Here is a 17,739-nt window from a genome sequence, read left to right as displayed (position 1 = left end):
TCACAGAATACTAAAATTTATATCTTTAGGCACCAGGAGAAAACATTTCTCTTTAACCACACCTTAGGCTGATTAACATTCTATGTCCTTTTAAATGAAAGGGGGTTATTGGTTTCTTTTTGTTTTTATTATTCATCCTTTGTTCTCTTTTTTGTGAAACACCCCGTGATCTTCAGATGAAAGGTGGTATACAAATTTAATAAATAGCAGGGTATACAAATTTAATAAGGATGCGGGTGGCGCTGTGGGTTAAACCACAGAGCCTAGGACTTGCTGATCAGAAAGTCGGTGGTTCAAATCCCCGCGACGGGGTGAGCTCCCGTTGCTCGGTCCCTGCTCCTGCCAACCTAGCAGTTCAAAAGCACGTCAAAGTGCAAGTAGATAAATAGGTACCGCTCCGGCAGGAAGGTAAACGGCGTTTCCGTGCGCTGCTCTGGTTCACCAGAAGCGGCTTGGTTATGCTGGCCACATGACCCAAAAGCTATACGCCGGCTCCCTTGGCCAATAAAGCGCCGCAACCCCAGAGTCGGTCACAACTGGACCTAATGGTCAGGGGTCCCTTTACCTTTACCTATACAAATTTAATAAACAGCAACAACAACAGCAAATTTCCTCTGCCCAAATTGTTGGGAGTGTACATCCAAAGTTAGTTCATTTTAGATTGTGCCCATTAAAATTAATGGACATAATTAACTTAGGTCCATTGATTTCACAGGCCTAACATAACTTGGATAAAACTCTTTTGAGTTTATAGAAAACCAATGTTGTCTTTATAGTTGGAGTGTGTACCCATCTTAGGATATCATCATAATTGGAGATGATAGCTTAATAATTATAAACTATCCTACAGCTAGCTGGGGGAGAATGAGCAGAGAAAAATAGTCACCCAGCTCTTTGCATGAACGTCTATTAAATGAGTGTGGATATATTTGTTTTGGGTTGTCGTTTTTGCTACTTTGGCCCACCCACTGATGAAGATAGACAGGCTGCCTTTCTAAAGAGAGAGTTTGTACCTGTTCTGCAGTGATGCTCCCTTTGACCTTTTGGGGTAAGATGAAGTAAAATCTGCCATGGGGTTGCTGACAGAACTGGTTAAACTGGAACCTATTTAACCACATTTGAACTCCCTGACATAACAAAACCGTGTTAAAACGCAATCAGAAAATGAGGAAACAAACTCTTATTTCCGGTTTCCTTGGAAATAGCTTATGTAGTTAATCGTGTTCAAAGGGACAATGCTGCATTAACACTTCTGCCTTTGTGCTGTCTAATTATTTTCAGGTTTGTGGATGTCATGCTGAAGGCCATCATGAGGACCATGTGGCTTGCTGGGGGATTCCACTGGATCAATGTGAAGGGCAGGCAGGCCTTGCCCACTGAAGCAGCAATATTGACTCTGGCTCCACATTCCTCGTACTTTGATGCTATACCTGTAACAATGACCATGGCCTCCATTGTCATGAAAGCAGAAAGCAAAGATATTCCTGTTTGGGGAAGTAAGTCAAAGAAAGCTTTACTTTTCAAATAAGGGCCACGGCGATTTATTTCTGGAACGGAACGTATTCTTGGAATGTGGGAACCACCGCAGAAAAGGGTCCCTTCCTGGTTGTCGGCAGAGGAATATTTGCAGCTTTTGAGAAAACTAGGAGGGCCTCTGGTAATGACCATAGGGGCCAGACAGATCCAAATGGGAGAAGCCGATCCCTCGGGTAATCCACTCCTGAGTTGCTTGGACCAAAGCTGAAACCTGGCTTGGTAGCAGATGGTGGGCAGTTCAGTTCTTTCAACAAAGGTGCTACATGACAGCAGCTTGACACATCGCTCAACAACCTACCCATTGTTGTGCCAGCTCTTTGCTTGTGCCAGCTTCTAGGCCACGCATACGGGCAGCTAAACATAGAGTGCCTATCAGTATGCCCCTTCGCCCCCCCACCAGGTGTTTCGCAATGTTTCCATTTCTTAATTTTATGTTCCTTCCTTCAGTAAGCTCTGCGTTCTCATACATCAGATTATTCCATTTTATCTTTGGCAGTCATACAGTGAGGTGAACCAGATTGAAAGATAGCAACTTGCCCAGGTTATCCAGTTGAGAATTTTGTGCACGCACACTTTTAAAAGTCTCAAAGCAGTTTACCATGAAACATGCCAAAACATGTTAAACAATATGCAACTTCAGTAAAATAACAATTAAAAACACACACGAAAGCTCAGGTTGATGACACTTGTCATCAAAGTTGCTGATGTGTCTGCAAGAATAAAAAAATGTTTCTACATGGTGCCAAAATGGTAGCAAAGTTCGTGCCAGCCAGATCTTCTTTCTCGCACTATGCACAATGGCCCACTAACTCCTTCCTAAGGAGCCACCACTTATATTTCGATATCAGGAGGAGTGTGATGCAGGGCCATGGGGGAGGCTAAAGCCCTACATTTATTTCAGTAGCATCCAAGGGAGTTTAATAGGAAAAGGTTTTGAGTTGAACTTTCATCACAACTCTGTACCTACAAAGATTTTGTTAGTTCAAATGTAACTCCGTAGTTACAAAACAAGGAAGTGCAAAAACAAACCACAGATTTTTCCCTGATTGCGTTGTGTATTATGATGTGGGATCTTAAAATGAAGAAAGCAAAACCTTTGTGGGAGTGAGTGGGTATGGAGTCAAAAGGTCACCCCACCCCCATCCCTCACTAACTGTTTGCCCTTTATTTCCCTCTCCTGCTTCAAAAAAAAAATATCAGGGCACACGTGCATATAATTAGTTCCTTGATTTTTTTACATTTGTGTTTTGAAAACATGGGTAAGTTGAGGGGGGAAAGAAAATGATTTTTTTGGTCACTTTGCCTGGTTGTCATTCTTTTCATCTTGTAGCTATTGCATTTGTGAATTTGTGTATGTGTGATTTTTGTCTGGCTGTGCGTGTAAATGGGTGTATTTAACCTGCTTTTGCCCATTTATAAATGGATTGCTAGACATTCTTTACTCTGCTTGTGTTGCAGAATATCACTGTGGAGGGTTATGCATTGGGTAAACTTTTGGTCTTCCTCTCTTCTAGACCTAAAATTCAGTGGGATGATTTTTGTTGTTAACATTTTGGCATTCTATTGCTGCTTTTCTGTACCTCTGAGGGAGTTGCATACACAGCCCTTTAACCATGTGTACATGACCTACATAAATATAGGAATTTAGTCTGCTGGTCATCTGTCTTAAATAAACTTGGAAGTTTTCTGGAGATTCAGCTCAGCGGCAGATTGTGGGACTTGATTTTTTTACCACTGTTGGTGGTATATTTAATTCACTTGAATATTTAATTCACTTGAAACTTTGGGGGGCATGGAATCATTGAAAGCAGGGAGAGCATGTGCTATGAAATGTGACATATATAATTTCACTAATGTTATTTGGGAGTGGGAGACGGACCCTTCAACAGGTGGCAAAGATCAGGCTGTCCAAAGAGAATATAGCAGCTTGCCTCCAGCATTTTCCAAAGTTCGCAATAGTTTCCATGAAGACTATTGCAATGCAGTAAGGCATTACTGCTGCTGAATGATAAACGTCGTCAATAAATTTCAGCATACCACCAACCTGTCTAACATAGTATCTAATAATGAGCTCTAAATGGCTGAAACCTCAAATCTACAACATTCCCACCACTTTCCTTATCTGGAGTTGGATATGTGATTAAGGATAACCTGTTTGTACCACTAGGAGTGATCTGACAGAGGTAGAATTGCTCCAACCCCAACCTTTCCACCTAAAATGCAAGGGCTTCTCTTATGCCAACTGGCTTTTGTTAGTTGTGTGAATCGCACAACACAATTCAAGATTCTGTGGTACTATAGGAGTATAGTCAGGTGCTCTTGTCAGATTATTCATGTGGCTGGGGGAAGAGTAATCTCACGACCATGTATATTTAGAACGCTCAGGTGATGACACGCAGCTTGTCATATGCATTTGAGGTGATGAGCAGCGTTCACAATGACCCAAGGGAAAGTGAGCTGGAAATGCAGACTATATAGCAGACGTCTAGCAGTGTCTCCTTTAAAAAGATCCCTCCCGTTATTTCAAGACAGTCAATGGTGATGATAGTTATTGTTCTTAGGAGCTTTTCCTGAAAGGAACAAATAATTTGATTGGCTTTGAATGCAGGCCAAAATAGTTCTAGACTGGCTATAAAAGTTATAAATGTGATGTATTGCATTGCATGGATTTTATTATTCCTTATCGCTGTTTCAGTATTAGATATTCTGATTCTCTCTTTCTTTGAACTTTACACGAGTGTTAAACTCATATCCCATCCCTTTTGTAAGAAATAAACAACTGTCCTGTCTACCTTCAAACAGGATCAAGCTAACTGAGGCAATTTTAGAAATAAGAAAAACCATGGCAGGTAGTTTTAGTTTATGTTTTAAAGGGGCACTTTCAGTTTAACGTATTCATAAGTGGGTGACTGTATTTCTCAATAAATGCAGGGCTATATTTTATTTTAAAATGTTTATTAATGTGTTCTGCTAGTTACTCCCCCCCAACATGGCATATTTTGTTATGAAATGTGTTTGCTCATAAAACTACTGATTGTTTCTCTATATAGCATGTCATACGCTTATGCTAATCTAAAGAAAAATGAAGGAATATACTTAGGAATACGGACATTTCTGTTTCTTTCCAGCTCTAATCAAATACATTCGACCCGTGTTTGTATCTCGATCAGATCAGGATTCCCGCAGGAAAACTGTTGAGGAGATAAGGCGGCGTGCTCAGTCAAATGGCAAATGGCCACAGGTACTGGTAGAACGTCTTGTGATTTAAAGGTATTTGTTTTCTGTAAAGGAATATCTATTTCCACCTAAAGAGATGCTATTTCTGTTCAAAAGTAGACACACACACTCCTCAGGTTTCAGTTTCTACTATTTGTGGGGCTAACGTTCACCTGAGTTGTGAATTCTTTCGAATTCTTCAGGTTTTCCTCCAGCTGTTCCTCTTGATTGGTACCACATCCAGGAAAAGGTGGGGGGGGGGAATCCTTTGTTGGATGATACCATGGTGCATTTAACCCATTATTCTGTTTCTAACAGCCAAACATCTATGGGTGTTCACAAAGAAGGCATGAAGGTGACAGCCCTCCCTAGTTGTTGCCAAGGAGGATAAAATCCATGATGTTAAGTTGTGGGTAGACATATCAGACAACACAGCGATTCTTCAAACAGCTCTTGTTTATTCACAGGCCAGAACAGACCTGAACTGAAGGGTTCAGTCAGCCTGCTTATATAGAGCTCCAGTACAACGTAACTGTAACAATATTCTAAAACTATCCAATCACTCAACGTCACTTTTGATCCCTTATTTGCATAACTATCTGCAGTATCCCCCTGCTGGCCCAGGGTGAGAACTTCAGTACATAACACATGACTTGCTGTTAATTTAATTATGTTTGACATGTGAAACAATCCTGATACCTTAAGGAAGCAATCCTGTGGGAAGACCCCGTGCCACCTTAACTCCCTCACCGTCAGCTCAGCCAGAGATAGGCTGCCTATATCTCCCTCTTCCAGGCTCAGCCCTTAGCAGTACAGTTTCCTTTTCCTCAGTCCTGATCCTAGTGTCAGTCATTCTCTTATAGAGTTATGAAGGATGGGGGAGGGGGGAAGTACTTTCTCAAGACGAGTTTTGATTATATAAACATCCATCACGTTCCGCTTAATCACCTCTCCTGTTCTTCCCTCAACTAAAAAACAAACAATTGCTTTACGAATAGCGAATTCACCTCTTGGCAATTTGCTTACCCCTTTGAAGCGTTTTCAAATTGTGCGATAGCACTTTTGAGAAGAAACAAGTACATAACATCGAAATGTCACCGCAGCATAAATTTGGGTAACGGTATTTTAACGTTGAGTTCTGTTCCTAAGAATTTTCCAGAGCTGAGTTCATTGCCACTTAGGAATCTCTTAAGCTGTGCATAGATAAGTTTTCCTCCTGCCATAGAGGAAATCATCTTAATCTTCACTTCTTCTTTGTTTGTGGACGCCTTGCTGGTGAAGGAAGGTAGAATAACACCCCATTCTGCCCCCTTCTACCCTTTGCTGCTATGTGTGAGAAACTTTAGTGCCTTGATTTTAAAAGAACAGGGTTTCCTACTACTAATATTGTTCAACTTTTATTGAGTACTGATGGTAAGTACAGTAAGAACATAGAACTTTAATGTAAAGCTGGGGAAAAGCTGAATCTGGCAATTTCGATGTGGATTAGTTCCCCTTCTTTGAATATATGAGCAGGGAGGTATCTTCCAGCTTCTCTTTCTTCATTAAGGTTCAGGTATTTAAATACCACCTGATATTTAGTGAAGTATTGTTGGAATTTGGTTATACAGTACTGCTTTGCTGTTTTTATTTTATTCCACAACCCTGTTACTTTCTTTTTCTCTTTTGCTTACTTGTTTTCCCCCCTGCATCTACACATTTTCATATGCAACAGTAAAATTCAATAAAAAGTGTTTTAGAAAAAGAAAACAAGTGGTGTTAACCAGGCTCCAGAAGTCTTGGAGCCTACGTAATTTAAAAGGCAATGGATGAGGAGGTCATCGTTTGCTTCATGCGTGATTAAAGGAGAATGTCCTTGTGAAGAACATTATATTATAACTTCTACCTCACTCATTGAGAGGGTATCTGGCCCTCAGTGTTTGCCGTTCCAAATGGGAGAGTGCTTCAAAGATTCCTGGGCTGCGTTCCATACATTCTTTCATAGATCACACTCCATTTGTGGAACACCTTAGGGAGCAACCTGAATGCCTTCTTGAAATCAGATACCTGTGGTGAATTATTTATTAAATGCTAGCAGCATTTAAAGCAATGCGAATTTGAACGCTTCTAAATTCTGAGCTTGAAATGTGCTTAAAGATGCAGAAGATGTACAAAAATAACTTGTAATAGAGGGGTTTTTTCTGTTTTTGTTTTAAGATTATGATATTCCCAGAAGGAACATGCACTAATCGATCCTGCCTAATTACCTTCAAGCCTGGTAAGTATGATGTACATTCTTCTTTACCTATGTAACATCAGTATAACTTCAGATTTTGAAATTCGGTGCTCATGATTGCCTGTGGCCACTTCAGATGTTACAAGAGGTGTGTCCCCCCCCCCCCAATAAGGGCAACCTTTGCCTTTTCTGTAACTTTGGTATGCCAAGAAACCTAGGATTGTCTGTCTGTTCAAATGTTGAGTTAACTGTCGTAAGTTGCAATCCAAGTACGTGCAAAAAACCCACCCATCTGAAGTACCTTCTTCATACATAGGTCTGGAAATCAAAGTGCATCATTGTAAACATGTGTTGACCATTTTCTGGAAAATGCTGAATGCAAATAAAGGTGTTTCCATCTTCAAATCTAATTATTTAGTTCAGGACAAACAAGAACCTGAAATAGGACATTCAGTCAGTTCATCATTCTCTGTATTTTGTCCAGTCTTGACACATGCTGGCTTTCATCTAGTGTGCATCAGGGCTCCTTCGGGATATTATGTGGTCTAGAATGTTTAAACCTAAAACCTCTCTATAGCAAAATAATCTCCTTTTTTTGAGGATTACTGCCATTAGCTCAGTTCTCTTACTGTTTCCTATGGAATTCAAAAAATGTTTCCAAGTAAGTTCAGAGAGACTTCCTTGCAGAAAAAGAAAGTGGAACTCTCATGGTTTTGCACCCTGATTTGGTAGGTGAAGGGGGCAGCGTCGGAACGAGTTGTTTTTGTATTTCTAATGTAATAGTCAGAGACATCATTGGATTGTTCCTTCCATGCTTCAGTGGTCCTTATTTCATAGAATTGTAGAAATGGTAAATGGAAATTATTCTCTTTGCCAAATACAAAGGGTAAGGGTGTTTTGCTTGTACCACAAATTGCAGGAGATAAGCTTATCTTACCATGTTTTGCATTCTCTAAAGTTTAGTCAACATATTGGATAATGAGAGATTTATGGTAATACCTTGTGCCCTTTTCATTCCTGATTTGATGCCAGGACTTTTCCTCAGATATGTATTGGTATGGCTCTTGTGTTGTCCAGCACTTTGCAATCTTTTCCCCAGGATATGTGTATTTGCATGACCTCTGGTTTTCTAATCAGATGGATATCATCCTGTCCTGTATCTGAATAATTTCATGTTGATGGCACATGTACGAATCCATGCATTCTTGGGAGCTGTGCAACAGAATAATGAGTAAAAGAATCCATGAGTGAAGATTTGAATCATGTGGAGAATACTACCTTCAGTCTGAGTCCAAACATATATTTTCCCAATAGCATTTAAGCATGTACTACTAATATTCAGTAGTATTGGAGCATGGCTGTTTGTAGAATGGGGCTTCTAGTGCTAATCTGCCAGAGCCTTCTAGAAAAGATTGCTTCAGATTGTGTAAATGTCTAGTCCAGTTTTTCTGTGACCAGGTGTGTATGTTCGATAGCAGATCTACACTTCAGAGATCTTCCCTAGAAAATACTGTGGTACCTCGGGTTAAGAACTTAATTCATTCCGGAGGTCCGTTCTTAACCTGAAACTGTTCTTAACCTGAAGCACCATTTTAGCTAATGGGGCCTCCCGCTGCCACTGCGCCGCTGGAGCACGATTTCTGTTCTCATCCTGAAGCAAACTTCTTAACCCGAGGTACTATTTCTAGGTTAGCGGAGTCTGTAACCTGTAGCGTCTGTAACCTGAAGCGTTTGTAACCCGAGGTACCACTATACAAGTTTGTGTCACCTTCCCTGATGTCAAGATAGAGAGAGCAAGGAATTTTTTTAAAAATACCAACACCTTGCGGGCTGCCTTAGTGAAAGAAGCCTTGACCTGGGTTTCTGGTTCAACAGGTTCCTCTGGTCCATGAGTAAACAATAGTTACTATCATCAGTACCTGTGGGAGATAGGGTTGGAATGAGAGGTTGCTGCTCAGGGCTTCAAGCAAAAATCCCAAAGGCCTCTTTCCCTAGAGCCTTTGCAGAGTGCATCATCACGCTTAGAGAGATTCATATGCTGGGCTGCAAAATCTAGAAAGCACAATAGCTCAACCTTTTCGGAAAGGGAGACATCTAAATTTGTAAACGTTGGTGAAAATAGCCCCAGACTGACCATAGAGTTGGGAAAGAACTGGGTGTCCAGGAAAGATTTTGATTTATTGCTATCTTCGGTAGTGGATGAAAGTACAAACAAACAAGACCAGAAGTGTTGAATGTTTCAGTTATCATTCCTTTCTTGTTCTTAGTTAGAGATTTGAGTTGATTCTAGAGTCTTCTTCCACTCCAGAAGAGTGGAAGAATTAGCATTAACAATGTAGATTGTTTTCACACACCTTATTATTGGTTGCTGTTCGTTGGCTTATAACATGAGAGAGAGGTTACAAGGCAGGTTTTCCTGTTTAAAAAGAAAATGTTTGTCTTTATCAGGGAAGGCAGTCAAACCTTGTGGTGGAACATTTTTTCTATTTCTGTCAAATTCCTGGAGAGAGAGAGAGAGAGAGAGAGAGAGAGAGAGAGAGAGTAGGATTTGACAGCCCTGAGATCTTTCCAATTAGGTACTTCTGAAAAATTGCTGTCTATTAGTTGCTTTGACTAACTATCCATTCTTCCTGTGTCATCTTACCTGGAACGAAATATCCTGCTTATCAAAGGATTGAAATTAAATTGAATGAATCATACTAATGCTTCCAGTGTAATACAAATTTTTCCAGGAAGTAAGCTGCTGGGAATAAGTCACAGTGGTATACCATAACAGTAAACCTCTGAAGGTGGCACATTATGTTCACTTGCAGGGAGAAGCTTGGACTATTTATTATTTGGGCAGGAAATAATCAGAATCTATTTATCTTTAGATGCTTGGATTACTATGTTGCTGAGTGTAGTTGCTTAACCTTTAAAAATAAATTATAGTTGCACCTTTTTTGCCTACTTGGGAAGGTGGAACTTCAGAGCATATCATCCAGAAAAGCCAGCTGTTACATAACAGAAATGTGCAAGCAATACCTTCAATGCTCACAGTGTCATTAATACGTGGTAATTAGAAAGTATTGTAATTATATGTATCCCGTATATCTTGTAGGAGCATTTATCCCTGGAGTGCCTGTCCAACCTGTGATTTTACGTTATCCAAACAAACTGGTAAGCTCTGAGTAAGCTTTTATGCCAAATACATACAGGTAAAGGGACCCCTGACCGTTAAGTCCAGTTGCGGACAACTCGGGTTGCAGCGCTCATCTCGCTTTATTGGCTGAGGGAGCCGGTGTACAGCTTCCGGGTCATGTGGCCAGCATGACTAAGCCGCTTCTGGCGAACCAGAGCAGCGCACAGAAAAGCCATTTACCTTCCCGCTGGAGCAGTACCTATTTATCTACTTGCACTGGTGTGCTTTCAAACTGCTAGGTTGGCAGGAGCAGGGACCGAGCAATGGGAGCTCACCCCGTCACAGGGATTTGAACCGCCGACCTTCTGATCGGCAAGCCCTAGGCTCAGTGGTTTAGACCACAGCACCACCCGCATCCCTATGCCAAATACATATATGAACCTTAAGTAGTTGTCTGAAGTATATTCTCAAACTTTTTTTTGAAAAGCAGAATGATAGTAAATCAGGTGGGAGGTGACATGGGCAACGATTGCCCTCTTGCTGTTTCTAAGATATGTACATTTGTTTCAAGACAAATGCAGCGTGTGTTGACGTATTTCCCCCCCCAAACGGGAGAACATTAAGTATCCCCCAAAATAGTCAAGTTACTCGTATGCTAGCTAGAAAGATGTAAATTTGATATGTACACAGCCCATCTTTTCATCTAATAGCTGATCTGTTAATCTCTCAATCTATTACTGCAGAATTCAAGATTTGTTTGCTAGTATCTCATTGTGGTAAACAAACTCAGTTCTACCTATGAGAAAGCAAAAGTGAGCTTGTGTCCTGTTATTCCTTTAACTGAAATGCTGCTTCTGTATCACTAGAGGGCACTGATAATTCCTTCGTCAGTATGTTGTAAATTGGAGGAATTCCTGAATCTACAATAAATTCATCGGCATTTCATTTAATGTCTTCCCCCTTTCATGATTTACATATTGCCAAATGCCGTAGTAGACAAAACCCTTACAGGGATAATGAGATATAAATAGCCTACTGTCAATTTTTCAAAGCAATGCTGTTTTTGTGAAGCCTATTAACTTCGTAGGACTGCTTAAATATTTGAATGTGTTTCTTTTGCTGCATAGGATACAATTACGTGGACGTGGCAGGGTCCAGGAGCGTAAGTCAGCTACATATTATTTGAATTACTAATTGCTTTAATTAATTGCTTTTCTTTCTAAGGACTAGTATGTTAAATAATGGGAAATAATGGGCACACGTCAGATTATCTTCCTGGCCAATTATTTTTTTTATGATCAAACAGGGTTTAATAAGTTCTTCAAATCCCAAATCACACTATTCCTAATTTGAATGAGTAGATTAGCCTTCCAATATATAACTTTTATCTATAGTGTTTGGAAGCATTTGAGCAATGGCCGTCTTGTTTCTCCTTAACTTTTTCATACAATTTCAGATTGATTAAGTATTTGAGAATGTTAAATCATAATTGATTTCAATATCATTCATAGCTAAGGTACTTAAGTTTACTGCGCATCAGTTTTGATATTTAATTGCCAAGTAGTGTTCCCATATTTTACAGAGTGAGGCCCATCTGCTTACACAACATAAATCCATTTGTGCAATGGGACTTCTTTTTCTTCCTGCTCCTCCAACTCCCCCCCCCCAGCAGACTCCCTGCTTCAGAGAGTCCCCCAACCCTTTAGAGCATATTTGGGGTGCGCAGTGGGGAGGAAAGGAAGGAGAAGTCCCATTGCATGAGCAGATGCCAGTTTGTACGATGCTGGATCTCACCCAAAGTTCATTTTTGTTTCTCTTTCTCAGGATGCATTTGTGATGTTAATTACGGAACTAATAATCTTGTAAATTAAAACGAGCTTTTCATTTCTCTTTTCAGGTTGAAAATTCTGTGGCTTACTTTATGTCAGTTTCATAATTTTGTGGAAATAGAGGTTAGTACAAAGTTACCAATGTTTTAGTCTGCAATCCTATGCTTTCATACTTGACTAAAAAAAACTACTAAATACTACTAAAAAAACTACAACCTATTTTAACGGTATCCTTTAATGTGTGTGAATAGTTCAGCTCTTGAACAATGACTTCAAAAGAGTACCCCAATAAATAAAGACCCTGTACTGCAGGAGGAAAGCTTAACTTCATTTTATTTCTTTTTTGTTTCCCCACTTTGCAATAAGGAATAGCCAGTGCTATTTTTCTAGAAAGAGAGGTACCGAAACTCAGCCATGAACGCCTCCCCTGTTCTCTTACAATGGCAATGGCGCCTGTTAAGTTGTGGGTGAACATATCAGATGACACAGCGATTCTTGAAACAGCTCTTGTTTATTCACAGGCCAGAACAGAACTGAACTGAAGGGTTCAGCCAGCCTGCTTATATAGAGCTCCACTACAACGCAACAGTAGCACTTTCTGTAACTATCCAATCACTGAACGTCACTTTCAACCCCTTATTTGCATATGTTGACCTGAGTGAAAACTATCTACAGTATCCCCCTGCTGGGCCAGGTTGAGAACTTCCGTACATAACAGCGCCCACCTGAGAGGTGCCAGGACTGAGTTCTGGTGACTTCCAGCTGAACAAAAACTCTGGGAATAGAACAGGTGCTTCCACTGGTCTTCACAAGTCCATGCATTGTTAACCTCGAGTTAGGTTACTGTAATGAGCTCTGTGTGGGGCTGCTATTGGATCTGGTTCAGAAACTCCAGCTGGTGCAGAACGCAGCATCCAGATTGCTGGCGCGAGTTTCTGGTCGAGAACATGTCATGGCTGCCCATCTGCTACTGAGCCAGGCTCAAGCTTCTTACACTGATTTACAAAGCCCTGAGCAGCTTTGGGTCCAGGATACATGAGGTATCACTTGAACCCTTATAATTCCGGCTCTGTTACTGAGATCATCTGCAGGAGTGGCTTGGGTGAGTTGGTGAGGCTCGTTTGGCAACAACAAGAAATCAAGTTTTTTGTGTCATCAGCCCAGTCCTGTGGAACACTCTGCCAAAAGAGATTCAGAGGCACCTTCTGTGCCAACTTTTAAATGTCCGCTGAAAACAATTGAGAGTACATCCCCCACAATGGTCTATTGATGCTTGTTTTTTATTTCTTTTTGCTTTTTTAAACTATCTATTATTTTACTGTCTGGTTTTATGCTTTTTCTATTGTGATATAAAATAAATAAAATAATAATAATAAAGGTCAATACATTATGGGTATATTTGGAGAGGGAATTAATGTCACTGATCACCGATAATGCTACTATCCATATGCAGTGGTACTGACGACATTTGCACAGCCACATTTCATACCTGCAGTCCACTCTTAATGAGAAAAATGCGGTTTTTAGACTTGCCGTTCTGAACGGTGGGAAAATGAGATAATTGACGCAGTTGGAAGCACAACATAGAAGAAAGATGCCTAATCTGTATCCCACACAGCTGCTCATTTGTTGCACTATAAATATCATTTAAAGGTAAAGGTACCCCTGCCCGTACGGGCCAGTCTTGACAGACTCTAGGGTTGTGCGCTCATCTCACTCTAGAGGCCGGGAGCCAGCGCTGTCCGCAGACACTTCCGGGTCACTTGGCCAGCGTGACGAAGCTGCTCTGGCAAACCGGCACCAGAGCAGCACACGGAAACGCCGCTTTATTTACCTTCCTGCTATAAAGCGGTACCTATTTATCTACTTGCACTTAAGGGTGCTTTCGAACTGCTAGGTGGGCAGGAGCAGGGACCGAACAACGGGAGCTCACCCCGTCACGGGGATTCGAACCGCTGACCTTCTGATCGGCAAGTCCTAGGCTCTGTGGTTTAACCCACAGCGCCACCTGCGTCCCATAAATATCATTTAGTTCCTTTTAAAAAAGCAAATTAATAAAGGGAGGGAGGTTGGAAACAAAAAAACCTGAAATGTTGCTACTCCTTAATGATGTGTGTAAAAATTCAGGGTTGTGTTTTTATGTTTTTTGTTTTTGTATTTGCTTATGAACATTTGATCCTGTTACCAAGCTTAAAAGCAACATTATTAGTGTGTGTTTATACTTTTGCCAGTGAAATACGGTAACACGTTTGTGCTAAACCATTTTTTCTACTTGCAGTTCCTGCCTGTGTATATACCCTCTGAAGAAGAAAAGAGAAACCCATCTCTGTATGCAAATAACGTGAGACGGATCATGGCACAGTAAGTGAACTGCTGTCCAAATAGCACCATGATGGTATCTGCTTATTTAGACGTTTGTACCGAAATATTCTACTTATTTTAATGTGTGTGCTAACATTGTGGACATTGCAGAAAAAAATATCATATCAAACCTAACGAAAGCTGACTGCATCACTAGTGTGGACTGGAATCTGAACCTGTTTTTGGTGTGGAAATTACAACCCTGTCAATGACAAGAAAATCTGTTCCTTCTAAGATCTGACAAGTCCCTACTAGTGTCAACTTTGACTTGTCCAGGTTCATTTTCAGTCTATTAATCCTTAACTACCTGCCCACAACTTCCAAACAGAGATTTTATGGCCAATAGGGTAGCTGGATGTTTGAGGAAAGTTCCTCACTCCAAAATAGTGGGCGATCTCTCTCAGTGGCTTTATATAGATGATCAACAGGATTGGTGCCAATACTAATCCCTGTAGGACTAAATAGACCAATTTTCAAGAGGTGAAATATCAACATCATTCCCAGCGACCATCCTCTATATCTGACTGGGAAAGAATACCAGAATTTCTAGGGAACCAAACCTATCATCCAAACTGAAAATCGAAGCAGATACGTTATGGTTGTAGATTAAGGTGCAGTTTAGATGTAGCAAAAAAACAATTTAAAGGGATTTGGTTTTTAGGTCCCCAGATATACCCAATGCACAGCCCACCAGAATGCACTGGCTGCTAATAACTGTAACTGAACATTTTAATTACAGGTAGGTAGCCGTGTTGGTCTGCCGTAGATGGAACAAAATTAAAAAATTCATTCCAGGAGCTCCTTAGAGACCAACTAAGTTTGTTATTGGTGTGAGCTTTCGTGTGCATGGACACTTCTTCAGATATCTTCAGATATCTTCTTCAGATATTCTTCAGGTATCTGAAGAAGTGTATACCTTCAGATATTCTTCAGGTATCTGAAGAAGTGTGCATGCACACGAAAGCTCATACCAATAACAAACTTAGTTTGGTCTCTAAGGTGCTACTGAACATTTTAAATACATTTCTGGGGGAAGTTTTTTATAGTGGTTTTAAGATGCATAAAAACACACTAAATGTACGCCAAACAGTTGAGAAACATGCAGGAGGGAAGGTCTAGTGGTTTAAGGGTTTTAGGCAGATTTAAATGTACCCTCCCTTTTCTTTGTCTCTTCATCCCCATTTTTAAATTTGAAGTACTCTTGATGAAAGCTACTCTTTCCTTGACTTGCCAGACCACATCGTGAGCTTTGGCATAGTCAAAATGTGGCGTTTAGATTGCGTCTGCTTTATAAGCCTGCCGTTATAAATAAAAGTGTGGCGCTGTTGTGTAAATTCCTGCTTTTTCCCCCCTCAAGGGCTTTGGGGGTTCCAGTAACAGACTACACTTTTGAAGACTGCCAGCTAGCTTTGGCTGAAGGACAACTTCGTCTCCCTTCAGACACCTGCCTCTTAGAATTTGCAAAGCTTGTGAGAAGCCTTGGGTGAGCAGGTTGATAAAAGTGTGGAACTGTACGACGGGATGTTTTAATCGCTTTGTAACTTTATAAAAGCACTTTTTTTAAAAAAATGTATTTTAATTATAGATTTTCTTGATTTACAAAGGTATGTGCAATGTCTCTCTGTCGTATTTTTTTCCCATGTAACTTTTTTTTTCTTTCACAAATCGGTTTAAAAGCAATAATTAAAAAAAGGAAAGCATCTGGGAGGTTGTGGGGGCAATGTTTTGCAATCTTGCGGGAGCAGACCAGAATCACAGAGGTTTCAAAAGCTTAACAAATTTGACATCTGCCAGTGTTGTGCAAGATCTAGTTATAATAGGCTTCTTGCCACTTAATTCAGTTGAGCATTCCTGGCTTCAGTTGACTGTGGTTCTGATAATTAGGAAAGTCATAATTCGTATTCCTGGGTGAACCTAGCATATTACAACTTATGGTCGAGACAGAAAGGAAGAGCCATCTGTATATCACTTCCCCCTCACCTCAACACAAGTTAGATGCCAGGGTTGTGGTTTGCAGAAATCAGAGTCCGCATTGCTTAAATTTATATTGTTAACAAAACAAAAAACCCTTTCAGCTTAACATGTTATATTGGACACTTCCCATGTTCACTCACATTTCAAAATGTCAAGAAGTTACAGCTGTTAAGTCCCCACACCCTTAACAGATGCATTGTTTATGCAGTATTGATATGGTATTGAATCTTACCTTGTTAGATCCAGCTTCAGCACTGCCTTGAAGCTTGGTGGTTGTCAGTAGTAGATGAGAATCTGAGATGATGATGATGATATTTTTAAAGGAGGGCTTTTTCAATAACTGCAAATATAAAGTGGGAGCAACTTTTTCCAGTTCAGGATATTGCGTTAGAACTTTCCTCTCCTGAAAACTGAATTTATCCGCATGCTCTCCCATGTTGTTTTAGAGCAAAACTGTATATTCAGATTGCGTGGTACAGAATTCCTGGAACTCTGTCATTCAGAATGAAGAGTGAAGAGACACATGTCTGAATGATCCACCACAGGAAGAAAAGGTGTAGATTCATTGAATTGTAGAGTTGGAAAGGAAGCTGAGGGTTATCTAATCCAACCCCCCTGCAATGTAGGAATCACAACTAAAGCATCCATGACAGATGGCCATCTCTCTTGGGAATCATTCCACTGTCAAACAGCTCTTAGTGTCAGGAAGTTCTTCCTTTCTTGTAGCTTGAATACATTGGTTTGGGTCCTAGCCTCTAGAGGAGGAGAAAACAAGCTTGTTCTATGTTGCTCGGTCCCTGCTCCTGCCAACCTAGCAGTTTGAAAGCACGTCAAAGTGCAAGTAGATAAATAGGTACCACTCCAGCAGGAAGGTAAACGGCATTTCCGTGCGCTGCTCTGGTTCACCAGAAGCAGCTTAGTCATTCTGGCCACATGACCCGGAAGCTGTACGTCGGCTCCCTCAGCCAAGAAAGCGAGATGACCACCGCAACCCCAGAGTCGGTCATGACTGGACCTAATGGTCAGGGGTCCCTTTACCTTTACCTATTGTCAGATGGCTTAGGTGGTTGTTCACGAGTAACCAGGCAGGGCTCCGACCTGTCTTTTACAGGTTTTATTTAGGTGCAAAACTATTTACAGTGCAGAACCCCTAAGTTCATGTCTGCCTCAGTCACTAGCAGAATCCGGGAGTGCTTGTTTCCTGGACCTCCCCCAGCATAAAAGTCTCGTTACGCCCAGCCTTTTCCTTCCCTCTTTGCGCTTCTGTGCAGGGTGGGCGACGGAATGGGCGTGCTTCCCTCCTGGCCAGCTTTGCCAGGTGCGTTGTTGAGGCTCCTCCCAGCATCCTCTGGTCCTTCTTCCCCACCGGAGGTGGGGTTTTCCTCATCACCGGAAGAAGAACTGCTTCGCAAGATTTTCGGAGGCTCCCTGTAACACAACTGCCCCTCTGTTTCCCACCCCTGTTCTGATGGCAGTTCCCTGACAGC

At 41.0% G+C, this 17,739-nt stretch overlaps 1 protein-coding gene across 1 annotated transcript in view; it reads left to right on the top strand.

Moving 5' to 3' along the window:
- LPCAT1 (lysophosphatidylcholine acyltransferase 1) overlaps positions 1-17,739 on the top strand; it is a 44,521-nt gene that overhangs the window by 19,160 nt on the left and 7,622 nt on the right. Inside the window, exons 3-10 of the mRNA XM_053397220.1 lie at positions 1,282-1,496; positions 4,665-4,777; positions 6,949-7,009; positions 10,068-10,126; positions 11,216-11,250; positions 11,986-12,040; positions 14,196-14,278; positions 15,636-15,761. Of these exons, the coding sequence (XP_053253195.1) occupies positions 1,282-1,496; positions 4,665-4,777; positions 6,949-7,009; positions 10,068-10,126; positions 11,216-11,250; positions 11,986-12,040; positions 14,196-14,278; positions 15,636-15,761 (747 nt within the window). The remainder of the gene's footprint in view (positions 1-1,281; positions 1,497-4,664; positions 4,778-6,948; positions 7,010-10,067; positions 10,127-11,215; positions 11,251-11,985; positions 12,041-14,195; positions 14,279-15,635; positions 15,762-17,739) is intronic.

Source organism: Podarcis raffonei, chromosome 7 (genome assembly GCF_027172205.1).
Source record: "Podarcis raffonei isolate rPodRaf1 chromosome 7, rPodRaf1.pri, whole genome shotgun sequence".
NCBI classification, from domain to species: domain Eukaryota; kingdom Metazoa; phylum Chordata; class Lepidosauria; order Squamata; family Lacertidae; genus Podarcis; species Podarcis raffonei.
Note: the sequence above shows the minus strand (reverse complement) of the source record. Positions and strands in the feature narration are given on the sequence as shown.